This window comes from Rhincodon typus, chromosome 1 (assembly GCF_021869965.1).
Source record: "Rhincodon typus isolate 14 chromosome 1, sRhiTyp1.1, whole genome shotgun sequence".
Classification (NCBI taxonomy): Eukaryota; Metazoa; Chordata; class Chondrichthyes; order Orectolobiformes; family Rhincodontidae; genus Rhincodon; species Rhincodon typus.
In genome coordinates, this window is record NC_063332.1 from 45,064,426 (window position 1) to 45,079,552 (window position 15,127).

Genomic DNA, 15,127 nt, shown 5'->3' on the forward strand with positions numbered 1-15,127 from the left:
TGAGTGGGAAGGTAGTGGGTGAGCCACCCAACCTATTTTACATGAACAACCCCCCTAATGCCCACTACAACCACTACCAATACCGCCCCACTATAAAATGGCCTAGCTGGGGCAGGCAAGTACCATTCCTTTCTTTGGTAAATACCATCCATTTGGTTGAAGTTTTGGGATCTTTGATTCTTAACATCTTCATCGAGGGCTAGAAGGCCACAAACACAGTAGCTAACTTTGAAGCAGTTACAAAAATAATGAAGACGATGGATTGCCAAGTTGAACACAATAAATTACATTGGATTATTTAGAAAATATTTCAGAATGAAGCAGTTAAATCACAAATGAAATTCAGTGTAGAAAAATGCTGGGTACTTCACATGGGAAAAAAACAGTCAAGAAGAGAATATTATGTAACTGTATGGAAAATAATATATATGGAAAACGAAAAAGATCCGGGGCCCCTAATGGACAACAAATTGAAGCTCGCGGTATTTGGTAGCAGTGAGTAAAGGAAATCAAAAACAGGAATGTATCATAATGCCAATATTGAGCATAAACAGTGAAGTAATCGTGTCACATTATACGTTAGGTGATGTGACCACAGTTGGGATACTATATTTTGTTGCCATAATTCAAAAAAGATATTGAAGTTATTGGAAGAAACCAGAGGGGGGGAAACCAGAATAATTCAGAATGTGGAGGGATTGGATTATGAGGACCAATTATGTCAATTTGGTATGCTCTCATTTGAGAAGAGAAAGCTGATCTGGTATTATTGTTGTTTATCAGGTTCATTTTTTTTTCAGAAAAAACTATTTTGAAGTGCAACATTTGAGAAGTAAAATACGTGTGAAAATAATTTTGGAACTATAGTTTCTAAAGCTTTTTATGCTGGTAGTTTTTTTTTGTCTCTTTTTTTCAGTATGGTATAGACAAATTAATAGAGACTGATTGCTATAATTATTCAAATCCATTATTCTATTTTACAACTACGAGGATAGTAGATGATAAACAAAGGCCACCTTATGGGTCCATGCTTCCCATTTCCTATTTTCCATCTTCTGCCATCTTTTTTCACTTCTCCGCAGTCAAGTTCAGTATGTGAACTGTCAAGAGTCCAAAGAGTACAGTTTCTCTTGGCATCCGCAGCTCACTTATGTATCTTCCTTTGAGGCCCAAGTATAAATGTAGGGTGTCTAGTCTCGGTCTTCGAGTGTGCAAGGCCAGAGCACTGATTATTTTGCATTCATTAATGGGTGTTAGAGAAATCAAGCCTCATTGTGTCAGGATAATGCCAGTAAACAGTGAAGGCTTAAAGTTGATAAAAACTATTTATGGCAAAATTCTTTAGGAATTAACAAACTACAGTGGCATGGCTGATAAGCATTTATGTTTTTCTCATTACTGGACTGTTTAATAAAATTGAAAAAAAGAAAAACTAGAATAAATTTTGTTCATCTTTAATAGTTGATGCAGCAGCAGGCGACAATAATGGCATCAGTTGCCCAGGGAGGTTACCTGAACCCTATGGCAGCATTCGCAGCAGCACAAATGCAGCAGATGGCAGCCTTGAATATGAATGGACTGGCAGCTACACCTATGACACCAACATCAGGTACGTGTGCAGTGCTACCACTTAATTAGAATCACATTCCTACCATGTTGTTCAAAGCATCTCAGTGGTCACAATTGAACAATCGTTTCCTTTTTACTGAAAGCTTTTACTTCTGGCGGGATGCAGTTTCAAAGAAGGCAGCCATCAGCTGGAGGGGTACTGAACCTAGTTATTATTTTTCAAATGTCTGCCTAAATAGTATCAAGAGGCAATGGCAGCCCTCACAGCTAAGTCCAATCTTGACACCCTAGTGCAAACCTGACCTTACCTTGAGATGGAATGGTAGTCATTTTCCCTGCAGTATTTTACTGATTGTTGAGCACAAACAGAACTACTGGCTGACGTATTGCCTGATGTATCTTTGGTATGCAAAAGTCCATCCATAGCCTTGCTGACATCAACTAACCCAGCATAGTACAGGAATCTTATAAAAAGTACGCTTAGTGGTGCATTTTAAAATTGGTGTTACAATAAAGCTAGAGATACTGAAAGCACCAAGCCAAACCCTTTCCAAGATATTTTCTGATCAACCTGTTCAGAAATGTTATTATACACTTGGTGGGACTTAAACCTTGGCCTCCTGGCTCAGAATTAGGGACGTTAGCACTGCATCACAAGCGGCCCTAAGCCCTTTCCAAAAAAAAATTAAGAAATTCAGTTCAGCTGTTCAGAGGTTTAACAATCTCATCTACACCATCAGGAGATTTATTGAGCAGAAGTACAGGATGTAGAACTGGATGAATCACTCCAGCATGCATTTCTTGGTTTCTACATACAAGTGCAAATCATTCCATAAAACTAATTTCCCATGGATGTTAAGTTAGAACTCGCCCTTGAGCAATAGAAATAAACAGGGTGTTATTGCAGCCTGGTTTGCAATTGTTGTAAAGTCAATGGAAGTAAGTGGTTATCGTGTAAAATCAAAATTTCTATATTGAGCATTGATACCTCAAATAAAGAATAGTTTGTTTAGTTGGGAGATGAGTAGAACATAATGGCATTTTTCCATTCATGCATGGGTGATGAGAATGACACTTCAGCACAGACCAGAGTCATAGAGTCATACAGCACGGAAACAGACACTTTGGTGCAACTTGTCTATGCCAACCAGACATCCCAATCTGACCTAGCCCATTTGCCAGCATTTGGCCCATATTCCTCTAAATCCTTCCTACCCATTCAAATACCTTTTAAACATTGTAATTATTCCTGCTTCCATCCATACATGCACCACCCTCTGAGTGAAAACGTTACCCCTCAGGTCCCTTTCATATCTTTCCTCTCACCTTAAACCTATGCCCTCTAGTTTTAGATTCCCCCACCCTAAGAAAAAGACTATTCACCCTATCCATGCCCCTCATGATTTTATAAACCTTTACAAGGTCACCTCTCAGCCTCCAATGTTCCAGGGAGAAAAGCCCTATTTAGCCTCTCCCTATAAAACAAACCCTCCAGTCCTGGCAACATCCTTGGAAACTGATGCCGAAACACCACATGCCCAGGTGTTTTTTCCTTCACAAATGCTGCATGTTCATTTTGGGCCATTGCAACAAATGGTCTCCTTCCCAATCCCACAGATTAATCAATGTAAACCTGCTTTGTCATTATGTCAGCCCTTCATGTATACTCTCACTTGTTCCCCATTTTCCCCATCTTGATGATAACAGATTTTAATGTAAAGGTAGTCTCACTTAATTTTGTGCTTTTGTATTTATTACAGCAATTTTTACCTCACAACATAGTGAAGCGTAAGAAGCAATTTCAAGCAGATTTATTCTTAAAGTTGTCTGTGGATTATTTCCAATTTTTGTGTTTGGAAACCCATGGGGGAAATGCTGCTTTATTGCACTACAAACACAAATTGTACTAAGAGACAGAAATCAATAATCTGATCTTGTTTTACAAAATTATTGCAAAACAGAAACTAATACTGGCTCCTCTAATGACAGTGCATTGCTGGATATTCTACTGTGTCATATCATTCAAGAAGATCCAAGTTTCAGACTTTTTGCTGGTACTGAGGTAGCTGATCTCAGTTGAAGTAGCATTTGATGTGCTGCATTTGACCTGGGAGCCCTTGATCTAGGAAGGGGTCAGACTGGGTAGTATTCAATTCAGAAAACACAGTTTAATAAGTGCAGACAGCGTTTGAGAACAGGATCGAGTTTCCTTTTGATACGCTCCAAAGTCAAATAGCCTGCCAAATTGCTCATGCATGAACAATGAACGGTTATTTGAATAAGGATTTCCACTTTCCATTCTCCTGTACTACAGCACTAGTCGGGGTTTGTTCATTCAGTTGGCTAGGTGGCTATTTTTGCACTGCAAACTGACACCAATAGTGTGGGTTCAATTCCCACACCAGCTGAGGTTACCATAAGGACCCTCCTTCTCAGCTTCTCCCTTGCCTGAGACATGATGACGCTCAGGTTAAACCACCAGCAGTCATTTCTCTTGAATCAGACAGCAGTCCTATCATTGGTAGGACTGTGGGTATTTTATCACAACAAAAGCCAAGCATCAGAACACTGGGGACAAAAAACAGATCCTGAATGCAATGAATTCTTCAGCATATTTGTGGAAATTAGTGACTGCTTGAGATAAAGATTGGAATCTGTAGAATCTGAGTTTTTGTTATTTGCAGTGCATTCATCGCATGCCAATTTTTTCTTTAAGCATCTGCTAATTGAGCACTCTGTCAGTCAGGTGGAAAGCAGCTCATTTCAGACTAACAATCATTCTTGGCTTCACGCAGGATGTTATTAAAGTCCTTTTGAGTATAGACGAGTTGGCATCAACTATGATTGCGTTAAGCACAGAGCACACTTTGTGATAATTAAGACACACATGCTAGAAAAGTGCAGACAGAATGGAGGCAAAAATAAGTACTAGTTTGGAAGCATTTAAACAATGTAAGTGACAACTTGGAAACCTTCTTATTCATTAGCAAGCTCTTCTTCAAATAAGACAATTATCTTTATAGGTCAATTTTTTAAGAATATTTACTTCTAAACCACCAAGTTTCTCTCCAAATTATTCTGCAAGATATTCTCCCTCTGTTCATTTCTTAACCTGAGCACTGAGCAACTCCTTGTTTCTAGCAATCTTAACCTCTGTTTTGGTTACCTTTGCATTTCTTCCACACTGTAGGAATACTATGATTCTATGAATTATTTTTCCTCATTTACTTATTGGGCCTCCTTTCAAATTAATTTACTTACTGATATTCATGGGAACTCACTTGACCTTGCGATTTTCCAAGGGATGGCTACTCCCATTTGCTTACAATTTGAAATTTGATGGCTGCAATGTTTTGGCAAGTCCTTAGGCAGTGCAAGGTGCTATATAAATGAAAATTATTTGTTTCTACAAACTAGATCACCCACAAGACTATGCCTGACAGCTGCCTTGGATCTACCACCATCCATATACCCTTCCCTCTTCAAATTCACTTTCTTCTCTACCTGTCCCTGGCATAACATTCAAAAAACTTATCTCCCACACCAGCTGAAGCATGTTTGGGTTCCTCTGTCATAATTACCCAGCACGTAGGATCAACTTGAAAAGTAGCAATGTGGTTGCCTCTCTTCTCTCTGAATTTGCCTAACAAGCCATTTATTTCAGGGCAATTTGGAATTGGTGACAAATGCTGATCTGAAAGAACAAAGGAAAAAGTATTCCTGCTATGTTTCTCCACTCTCAACCATTTTCTTAAATTCTGCCATCTGCCACCTTCAATGTTAATGGCAATTACAAGGTTTTAATGGCCTTCAGTGTGACCATGGATCTCTGTTCAGCAAACTGCTGTCATATTTTGCCTGTTCACTTGCTCACTGAGTTAAATATTCTCTCATCCCTACCCTATCATTAAAACAGTGTGAATCTCTCATTCCAACTTCCCTGTTTCCCACCTCCAAATTTAAATCATCCCTGAGACCCACCTCCTTCTGACTTGACACCATTAATAAATTAATGACTGGCCAATTTCCCTTTGAGGTCCCATGCTACCTATATTGTAACCATTCCCTCTCCCCAGGTATTGTTCCCAGTTGCTGATTGGCAGTAATTTCATGTAGTGAGGTGGCCTTAGGACCTGCCTGAGAGTCCCAATGCTGTGCCAGTGGATTTTTCTCCGTCAGTTCAAATGTCAATGGCTCCAGCCTTTCAATGGGATCTCTGACGCTGCCAGGAATTCCTTCAACTCTTTGCAAGGAGATGATAGAATGTCACATCTGAGGCCTGGACACCCAACAGACCCCAGTACTAACTGACCACAGTTTACTTCTTGGCAGTGACAAAAAAACAGCAAAGTTTGATAATGTTGCAGAGTAGCTAATCACTCTGTATCTCCTTTACAGTGAAGGCGTCAAAGTTAGATATCCCTGGCAACCAATGTTACTAAGGCATGAACGAAGGAAAATGTATCAGAGGATATATTTTCTTTATTTGCATTCCATTAGCATTTCCAATTTGGGCAGGAGCACTCAGCGCCTGCCATCACTTTTAGAGAAAAAAACTTGAAAGTGAAGACAGCCGGTTCAGTTGCCCCTTTACCCATCCAATAAAGGGTACAGGGGGATAACCTAATCCGGTATTTATTATTGACTGGCAATAGGTGGGTAGCATTGAGATGCTAATGGATGAAGTCAATGTAAATTAAAATTAGCAAAGATAGTTTAATAGGCTGTCAATTTCCATTCACCCATTTTGTACAGACATACAAAGTGACGATCTACCCCATAATATTTGTTCCTTCATATCTTGCTTTACTGACTCCAAAATGAAATAGAAACACATAGTATAGTGAGTAAACTTCATTTCATAATGGCGTATACTCAGATAGCAGAATCTAAACTCAGCCTCTTTTCCAATAGAAGGGTGCAAGCAATTACCAGAGTCTTTTAATTCTAAAATCTCATTTTGAATGAGTTCAACATAAGTTTGTACAAAACGGTCCTATGGTACCTGATACATATTTGCAGCATATTTACACCACTCAGAACATAATTTGAGAGCATCCGGGAAAAGAATGGAGAATAGGTATACCACTCCACAATGTTCAATAACAACTAAATACAAATTCATATTGTTGATGTGTCAGTGAACTGTGAAGCTACATATTCAAGGCTTTCAATGATGCAGACAACTGTTCGGGGGTAAAAAAACAATAACAAGTTCAGTGGAGTAAATGCTATAAGCTTCTTGTGCAGGAACCTTAACTGTTGATGTATGTACTATTGATCATCATGCATTCTTTATGAAGGAGCTGCTTACCCAACCTTAGAGTCACTCAGGCATTGACTGGACTGGAAAAGAATCTCTTAGGTGAATTGCCAAGCAAACCCCTAATCACTTGTCCTGGAGATTGTTTACAAGGACAAACAAACAAGCTCAACCATTTCGGGTATAGAATTATTTGTGTCTTCTGCATTTCTGGTTAAATGTAGTATTTAATATCATTTAGTACTTCTTTTAATGTGAGAACTTGATTGTTCACACAGTTTTTTTAAAAATTCACTGCATCCTTATTCACATCAAGTTATTTATATCTGCTGCTGATTCCCTGTAAGCAATAAACTGTAATGATAGAGGTTGTCTAGCCAGATATGAGAAAAGTTAAGTATATCTGCTTGATTCAGTTTGAGCTGGAGATGCCTGATTTGCTGTGTATGTGTTTCAGGCGGGAGCACGCCTCCTGGTATCACCGCACCAGCTGTGCCTAGTATTCCTTCTCCAATTGGAGTAAATGGATTCACCGGCCTCCCACCACAGGCTAACGGACAGCCAACAGCAGAAGCCGTCTTTGCCAATGGAATCCACCCCTACCCAGGTACACATTCACAATCTTCATTTACATTGCAATCAGAATGGATGATGCAGAGGAAAGCAAGTCCAGTTTTGTAAGTGTGTGGTTGGGAAGGGAGAATCTCGCTGTTAATTCTTAGCTGGTGTTAACCTCCATATTTTTGATTTTTGTTCTTAGTCACTCCTTCGCTATCAGTGAGAGTTTCTGTGATATTTGAGGTCAACTTCCATCCCTACTGTCTTATTTTAACCACAGTTTTATGAATATAAATGAATCCAGTTCATAAAAGCAAGTTATGGAAGCAGAATAATTAATATTGTAATTTTATACCTAGTACAGATCAAAGATAGAACTATTTTAACCACTTTATACCATATTAGACTTAGATCATAAGACCATAAGATGGAGCAGAAGTAGACTATTCAGCCCATCAAGTCTGCTCCACCATTTAATAAGACTATGGATGATCTGGTCATCCTCAACCCCCACATTCCTGCCTTATCCCCCTATCCCTTGATTCTCTTAATGATTAAAAATCAGTCTATCTCAACCTAGAATATACTTAACAAATCAGCCTCATTAGCCTTCTACAGTTAAGAATTCCACAGAGTCAATGCCCTCTGATAGAAGAAATTCCCCCTCATCTCTGACTGAAATGGATGACCCCTTACTCTGAGATTATGTACTCTGGTCTGAGACTCTCCCACAAGGAAAGCAACCTTTCCTCAGCTACCCTGCAGTTATTAGACTTTTGAATGGTCCTCTCAAGTGTTAATGTTGATCTCTCTCTCTGCACCTTCTCTGCAGTTATAACTCTGTGTTCTGCACTCTGTTCTGCTACCTGATGCACTTTGTATGGTACAATCTGCCTACGGAGCGCACAAAACAACACTTTTCACTGTAGATAACAAGGTGTAGAACTGGATGAACACAGCAGGCCAAGCAGCATCAAAGGAGCAGGAAGGCTGACGTTTCGGGCCTAGACCCTTTGTATCTCGCTACAGGTGACAACAATATATCAAACTAAATCAAGCTCAAACTCAAACCCCATAAAGTCCCCTAAGAGTCTGGTATGTTTCAATGAGGTCTCCTTTCATTCTTTTAAACTCCACTGAGTACAGGCCCAATCTACTCAACCTCTCCTTATAAGACAGCCCTTCCATACTCAGGATCAACCGAGTGAAATTTTTCTGGACTGCCTTCAATGCTGGTATTTCTTTCCTTGGAAAAGAGAAGCAAATCTGTTCAAAGTTCAAGGTGTGAACTAAATAGTGCCTTGACTTCCCTATTTTTCATACTCTATTCCATGTAAAAGTTCAATGTTCATTTACCTACTCTTTTACCTGCTGAAATGCATGCTCGCTTCCAATGATTCATGCACAAGGACTCCAAAATCCCTCTGTGCTGTAGCTTTCTTCAATCTTTCTCCTTTTAAAGAAAATTCACCTCCTCTATTCTTCCTGCCAAAGTGCATAACTTCACATTTTCCCACATTATTTTCCATCGGCCAAATTTTTGCCCACTCACTTATGCTGTTTATATTCCCCTGCAGTCATTTGTGTCATCCTCACTACTACTTGGCAATAGTACATCACTTTCCTCATCTAAGCCATGAATATACATTGTAAAAAATTGTGACCATAGCACTTATCCCTGAGGCAATTCACTAATTACATGTTGCCATCCTGAAAATGCTCCCATCATTCCAACTCTCTATCTTCTTATAAATTCACCCAAAATCCTCTATCCATGTTAATATACTACCTCAAACACTATCTTATTAGATGGTCTAAAGTATAGTATCTGAACAAACACCTTCTGGAATTCAGATAAATTACATCCACTGCTTCCCTTTTATGTATCTTGCTTATTAACTCTTCAAAAAATGCTAATAAATTTGTCAGGCATGATTTTCCCTTTGTGAAACCATACTGACTGTGCTTGATCATATTATGCATTTCTAAATGGTCTGCTATCAACATCCTTTATAAAGACTCGAACATTTTCCCAATAACAGATGCTAAGCTAACTGGACTTTAGTTACCTTTTGTTGTCTCCTTCCTAATTATGACTTTTGACTTAGTCATAAGTTGGTTATACTGGAAATCAAAAGGCAGAAAATACAGCAAAAATGCACAGTCAGTCCAGCTGTTCCTGGAAAGGGAAAAGACTGGATGATTCGCATGTAGCTACAGCCTACATATCAGATCTGGTAAAATTCAAACAAAATTCTTCCAAATAAAATACTTACCTATCTTTTCTCCTTTGCAATATTCATGATTTAATTGTTGTCTACTTCCTGGGCATACTGTCCATTCACAAAAAAGGAATGCATTCATATGACGCCTTCTACGATGTCAGGACGTTCCTAAAGTGCTGCACAGTCAATTCATTATTTTTTTGAACTATTGATCATTATCGCAATGTGGAAAATGCTAGACTCAGTTTGCACACAGCAAGGTCCCACAGGTAGAATGATGTTCATTGAGGGATAAAAGCTGGCTAGGATGTCAAGGATAACAACCCTGCTACTTTAGAGCCAACAGTGCTACCCATGAACCGTAATATTTCAGATATGGAATCAATCCCAGAGTTTCTTCTTCCACCATAGAGATTCGCACTGGCTTCTCTATACAGTGGGAACTATATATCTTGAAAAACTTCATAATTTTTCATTTAGTCCTAAGGCAGAGAACTCTATTAATGCTGTACCTTTCTCGGCAAAATTTATCCTTGCACTACTATGTGGTAAATGATCCTAATTTTGGCAAACTCAGTCTTACCAAGATTTATCACCAAATCAGCTACTATAATTTTCTAAACAGAGCTACTGGTTTTTTCACGTAGTGGTCCCAAGTGTCACGCTACACCAGCACATCATCAACATAAATCACAGTTAGGAACACTGGCTACCACTTGGTTCATTTATCTTTGGAAATTTGCTAGGGCATTTGTTAGCCCAAATGGCATCACTGAAATCAGAAAAGGCAATCTGTGTGACAAAGACTAATATCTCCTTTGCTCAGGGTGTTAAAGGATCTGTCTATATCCCTTAAAGAACGTAAGAGTATGGAGCAGGAGCAAGCAATTCAGCCCCTCAAGTCTTGTCTACCATTTAGTGTCATCATGGCTAATCATCATGGCCTCAACTCCTGCCCACCCCCCATAACCTTTTAACCCATTTCTAATTTAAAATCTATCTCCTCCTTATACTTATTCAATGTCCTGGCATCCACCACAGTCCGAGCTAGTGAATTCCATAGGTTCACAATCCTTTCAGGGAAGTAATTCCTCCTCATCTCTGTTTTAAATCTGCCACTCCTTAGCCTAAAACTACGATCTGTCATTCTAGATTGCCCACAAGGAGAGATACTAAATCTGGTAGAATAAATTTGGTTACTGCCAACTTAACCAGTACAATCTTCCAAGTGAAGAATTGGATATGAACCTGCATTTGTTGCTACATTGACCTTTCTGTAGTTGATGCAAAATCTGGTTGAACCTCCAGGCTTAGCCATTAACAAGACAGAGGAAACCAAAAGAACTGCAGATGCTGTAAATCAGGAATAAAAACAGAAGTTGCTGGAAAAGCTCAGCAGGTCTGGCAGCATCTGTGAAGAAAAAATCAGAGCTAACATTTTGGGTCTGGTGGCCCTTCCTCAGAAATCAAAGTTTTGAGGAAATGTTAACTCTGATTTTTTCTTCACAGGTGCTGCTAGACCTGCTGAGCTTTTCCAGCAACTTCTGTTTCTATACACGACTGGGGAACGTTAGCTCCCGTGATTGTGTTCAACTTGTTGGTTTTCCGACACATATTGCATTCCTGTTTTCACCTGGGCAAGTATCTCTGTTTCTAAGTGATAAGGATGCTGATTTATACAAGAGGACTTTCCAACATCCACATCATGTATGGCTGAAGTTATATACCCTGATTTGTGTTTTCAAAAAAATTGTGAGTTGCCTTAGTAAGTCTCCTTGAGGTTTTGCCTCGAAATATAAAAGCACAGTGTGTAACCTCCCTAATAGATCAGTGTTAACTAACTGGATAGTAGGAGATTCTATTTGGGAATTGCTCAGTCCTCCTTTTGTTTCATCCTCTCTATTTCTTTTGTGCACCAATATCCTTAATATCTGACAAACCTGTACTTGCTCATCCTCCTCCCGACAATGGTATCGCTTCAGTCTATTGATGTCACAGGCCATTTCTTTACCCATTAATTTGGGGTGTCTGTCTAATAATTTACTTTCCTCATCCTTTTGACTATCTGCTATGGAACACTGACTGTGCTTTCAGTTATTCACCCTGTGAAGGTAAAAATACGAACACAAAACCCCCTGGTGAAATGTCTAAGTCTTAGCATGCTTGTTAACTCATTTTTTCCTTGATTGCTTATGAAGTTCTAAAGTGTGCTTGAGTCATGTTGCAGGCTCTCATGAGTTGCTTCCAGAATACCGATATCTAATCTAATGTATACGGTTTGTCCTTCTATTCTAGAGGTGTTTGTCTGATTAGTTTCAGAGGCCCTCTCACCTTATTCTCCACAGTTAGTTCAAAAGGATTTAAACTGGTCGACTGATTAGATGAATACAGGATGAAAATAAAAAGAAATTCCAGTCCTTTGCCCGATCTTGGGGATATTCTTGGTGGTATACCCTAATCATTGCTTTGAAGGTTTGATGGCACTGTTCTAAAATTCCTTGTTTCTGTTGGTGGTAGGCTGAGAACTGCATTACAACACGACTAACCATAAATTCCTGAAAAACTTTAGACATAAAATTATAACCTTGAAGCAATTGAATCTCAATAAGTAATCCATATCAAGTGAAGAACTGGGTTAACTTTCCTACTTTTGCAGAAAGGGAACGGCCTCTGAGAACTGAGTAGCCATATGCAAAATAGTAAGGATATTCCTGTGTCTCACCCTTGCCTTCAGTACAGGTCCCATGCAGTCCACCAACAAACTGGCTGGTTTGGGAATTACAGGTTCCACTTTGGTTGCAGTCTTTCTACAATCAGGCACACATTGCACATTTTCAGAAACTGCAACATGTCCTTGTGACACCCGGGTCATTAAAAATATCAATAAGTACATACTCGAGTCTGGCGGATCCCTATATGTCCCACCATTGGAATTTAGTCCTTTGTATCTGCTAACAACATTTTGGTAGTATCACTATCTGGAGAGCCACCATCTGGGGTACTGTTCATCTGTAGATCCATGAGGATGTTTCCACTTCCTCATTAGAATCCCATTTTTAATATGGTAGAATTCTGGAACTCCTTCTGCTTCAACATGAGTTTGAGTTGATTGTGCCACTTGACTTTGCATTGGCTTATTGAGCTGCAGTCAGAGAAAACTGACTGAATATTTCCTTCAGATTATCAAAACCTCTAAAAAGAAATTTCAGTTAACCAAATATGTCAGTGATGCCAATTTTATCTCCAATAATGTTTGGCAATTTCTCAACTGAAGGAAAAGTGTCCAGGCATGTGCTGGCTGGGTGGATTAGCCAAGGGAAATGTAGGGTTACAGGGATGGGGTGTGTCTATGTAGGATGTCTTTGGAGGATCGGTGTAACTCGATGGTTCAAATGGCCTGCTTCCATACTATAGGGATTCTATAGTTATTGGCCTTTCCATAAATATTGGAGAAGCTACTAATTCTGCTGTGGCTGAATTAATTATCAGGAGGAGCTCAACTCCATCTAAACTGTAAAAACTCCTGCACTGTTACCATTTAGACATGAGGTCACACTCCAGATGTGCCTGTTACACAGGTATGGGCATACACTCATCACTGATACCAGTCACTAAAATGCTTGAATTAATGTGCTGTTTGGTGAGAGCTGTATGGGATGGAGTTCCAGGATTTTGACCCAGCGACGCTGACGGAACAGTGAGCTGTTTCCAAGTCACAATGGTGAGTGGCTTGAAGGGGAACCTGCAATTAAATTAGCCATGTGACTTCCAAGAAGTGTCTTTAAAAGAAGTCCGAATGTCCTTTTAGTGACATCTTGAAAAATCGGGTATTTCGTCTCAGTCTTTTCAAATAAAATACAATCTACAATCCCTTAGACGTGAATTCTTAAAACAACATTAAGAACAATGCTTGTTCATGACAACTTCCACAAATTTTGAAAAGTAATATCACAGTCTGATATTAGTAGTATTTCTATATTATGTGTGTTATCCTGGAAATTGCTCTGTACTGCACAGGTAAAGGGAATGCATGATGTATTGCTCTCTCCTGTCCAAATCCTGGGGTCAAATTCCATTTACATTTACAAGTGAATAGGCTTCTATCTTCACTGTTTAAACAGCTTTCCATTCAATGGGTTTAGGCAGCCTCAGACTGATTCTCATGAATTTGAGTTGTTGGTATCTATAGTCAATGTAGTACTAAGGTTTATCTCTCACTCAGTGAAATGATAGGATTATGAAGGAAACATTAGACAGTAAGAGCAGCGTCTCCGACTGTCAGTCAAGAGGTGTTGAAAGGCAAGGTCTGAAATCAACATTTCAAAACATCTTTAAGGATGAATGACGGCCAACGATTTGCATGAAGTTGTGAGGCAGAGCTACGTCACCAGTTGCACAGTAAAAGATCACGAGCAAATTTAAAATTTAATTGTGTTTCACGTGGGACACTGTGCTGATCCAGGCCCCTATCTCAGTTCAGGCTGGCTGGGTCTAGTGGTGCAGCCTTCTTTGCTGTCAGCAAGATACAGCACCACCCTCCTTTACACCAGGCCATCCTCTACCACCTCAAAGTCCTTGTCAGCGAACCAATGAATTAACTTGCCTCTGTCAGCCATTTCTTTGAGGATAATGGTACGAGACGACAGTGAGAATGGCATTTCCTGGTTTGCAGCAACTGAAGTTTTGTGGAGCGGGGATTGAATTGTGGCACCAGTAATGTGAAAGTTGCAAGGTCCTGGCAGGAGCAGCACTACTGCCTCTCCTACCTCGCGATTCCATGTGATTTGGCGGTAGAGATTGGCCATGTTGCCATGGGCTTGGTGGATCAGCCACCGGATTCAGCCCATGTATCTCCATTTCTGCCTATTGGCTGTGCAACTGCATATGTGCATAATGTCACAGCACAATTGAGCATGCCCAGATGGATCACAAAGTCCAATTCTGACAAAGAGTCATATTAGACTCAAAACGTTATTTCTGTTTCTCTCTCCACAGGTGCTGCCAGAACTGCTGAGTTTCTCCAGTATTCTCTGTCTCATCTAATATCTCTTTTGTCAGGTCTGCAGAAGGTGAGAAATGTGACGAGTTTTAAGTGACTACAGAGACAGTGAAAGGGGGGAGGTGAGGAGAGTACCAAAGGGAAGGTTTGTGATGGATGCGAGATAGCGGTGATAAAGAGGGTGTTCCTGAAAGGAGATGTCAATGTGACTAGAAAAGGGGGATTTGAAAGAGGAAGAAATGGGGGGAAGCTCTGGGCCTTAGCTGCAGTCACATGCTGCTAAGCAGTCACCATGTCTACATTTGAATGCCCCATTCCAAAGGAGATTGTATTGTGAGCAGCAAATGCAATCAACTGAATTGAAAGACATAATGGTAAATTGTTTCTTCAGCTGCAAAGAGTGTGTGGGTCCCTGAAAGAGAAAGATATAAAGGCAGGGTGTAGAGCTGGATGAACACAGCAGGCCAAGCAGCATCATAGGAGCAGGAAGGCTGACGTTTCGGGCCTAGATGA

The 15,127-nt window shown here is 39.8% G+C and overlaps 1 protein-coding gene across 1 annotated transcript in view; it reads left to right on the forward strand.

The window, feature by feature from the left end:
• Nucleotides 1–15,127, forward strand: part of LOC109928086 (CUGBP Elav-like family member 4) — a 1,150,049-nt gene that overhangs the window by 1,039,698 nt on the left and 95,224 nt on the right. The window contains exons 7-8 of the mRNA XM_048604689.1: nt 1,462–1,609; nt 7,290–7,439. Of these exons, the coding sequence (XP_048460646.1) occupies nt 1,462–1,609; nt 7,290–7,439 (298 nt within the window). The remainder of the gene's footprint in view (nt 1–1,461; nt 1,610–7,289; nt 7,440–15,127) is intronic.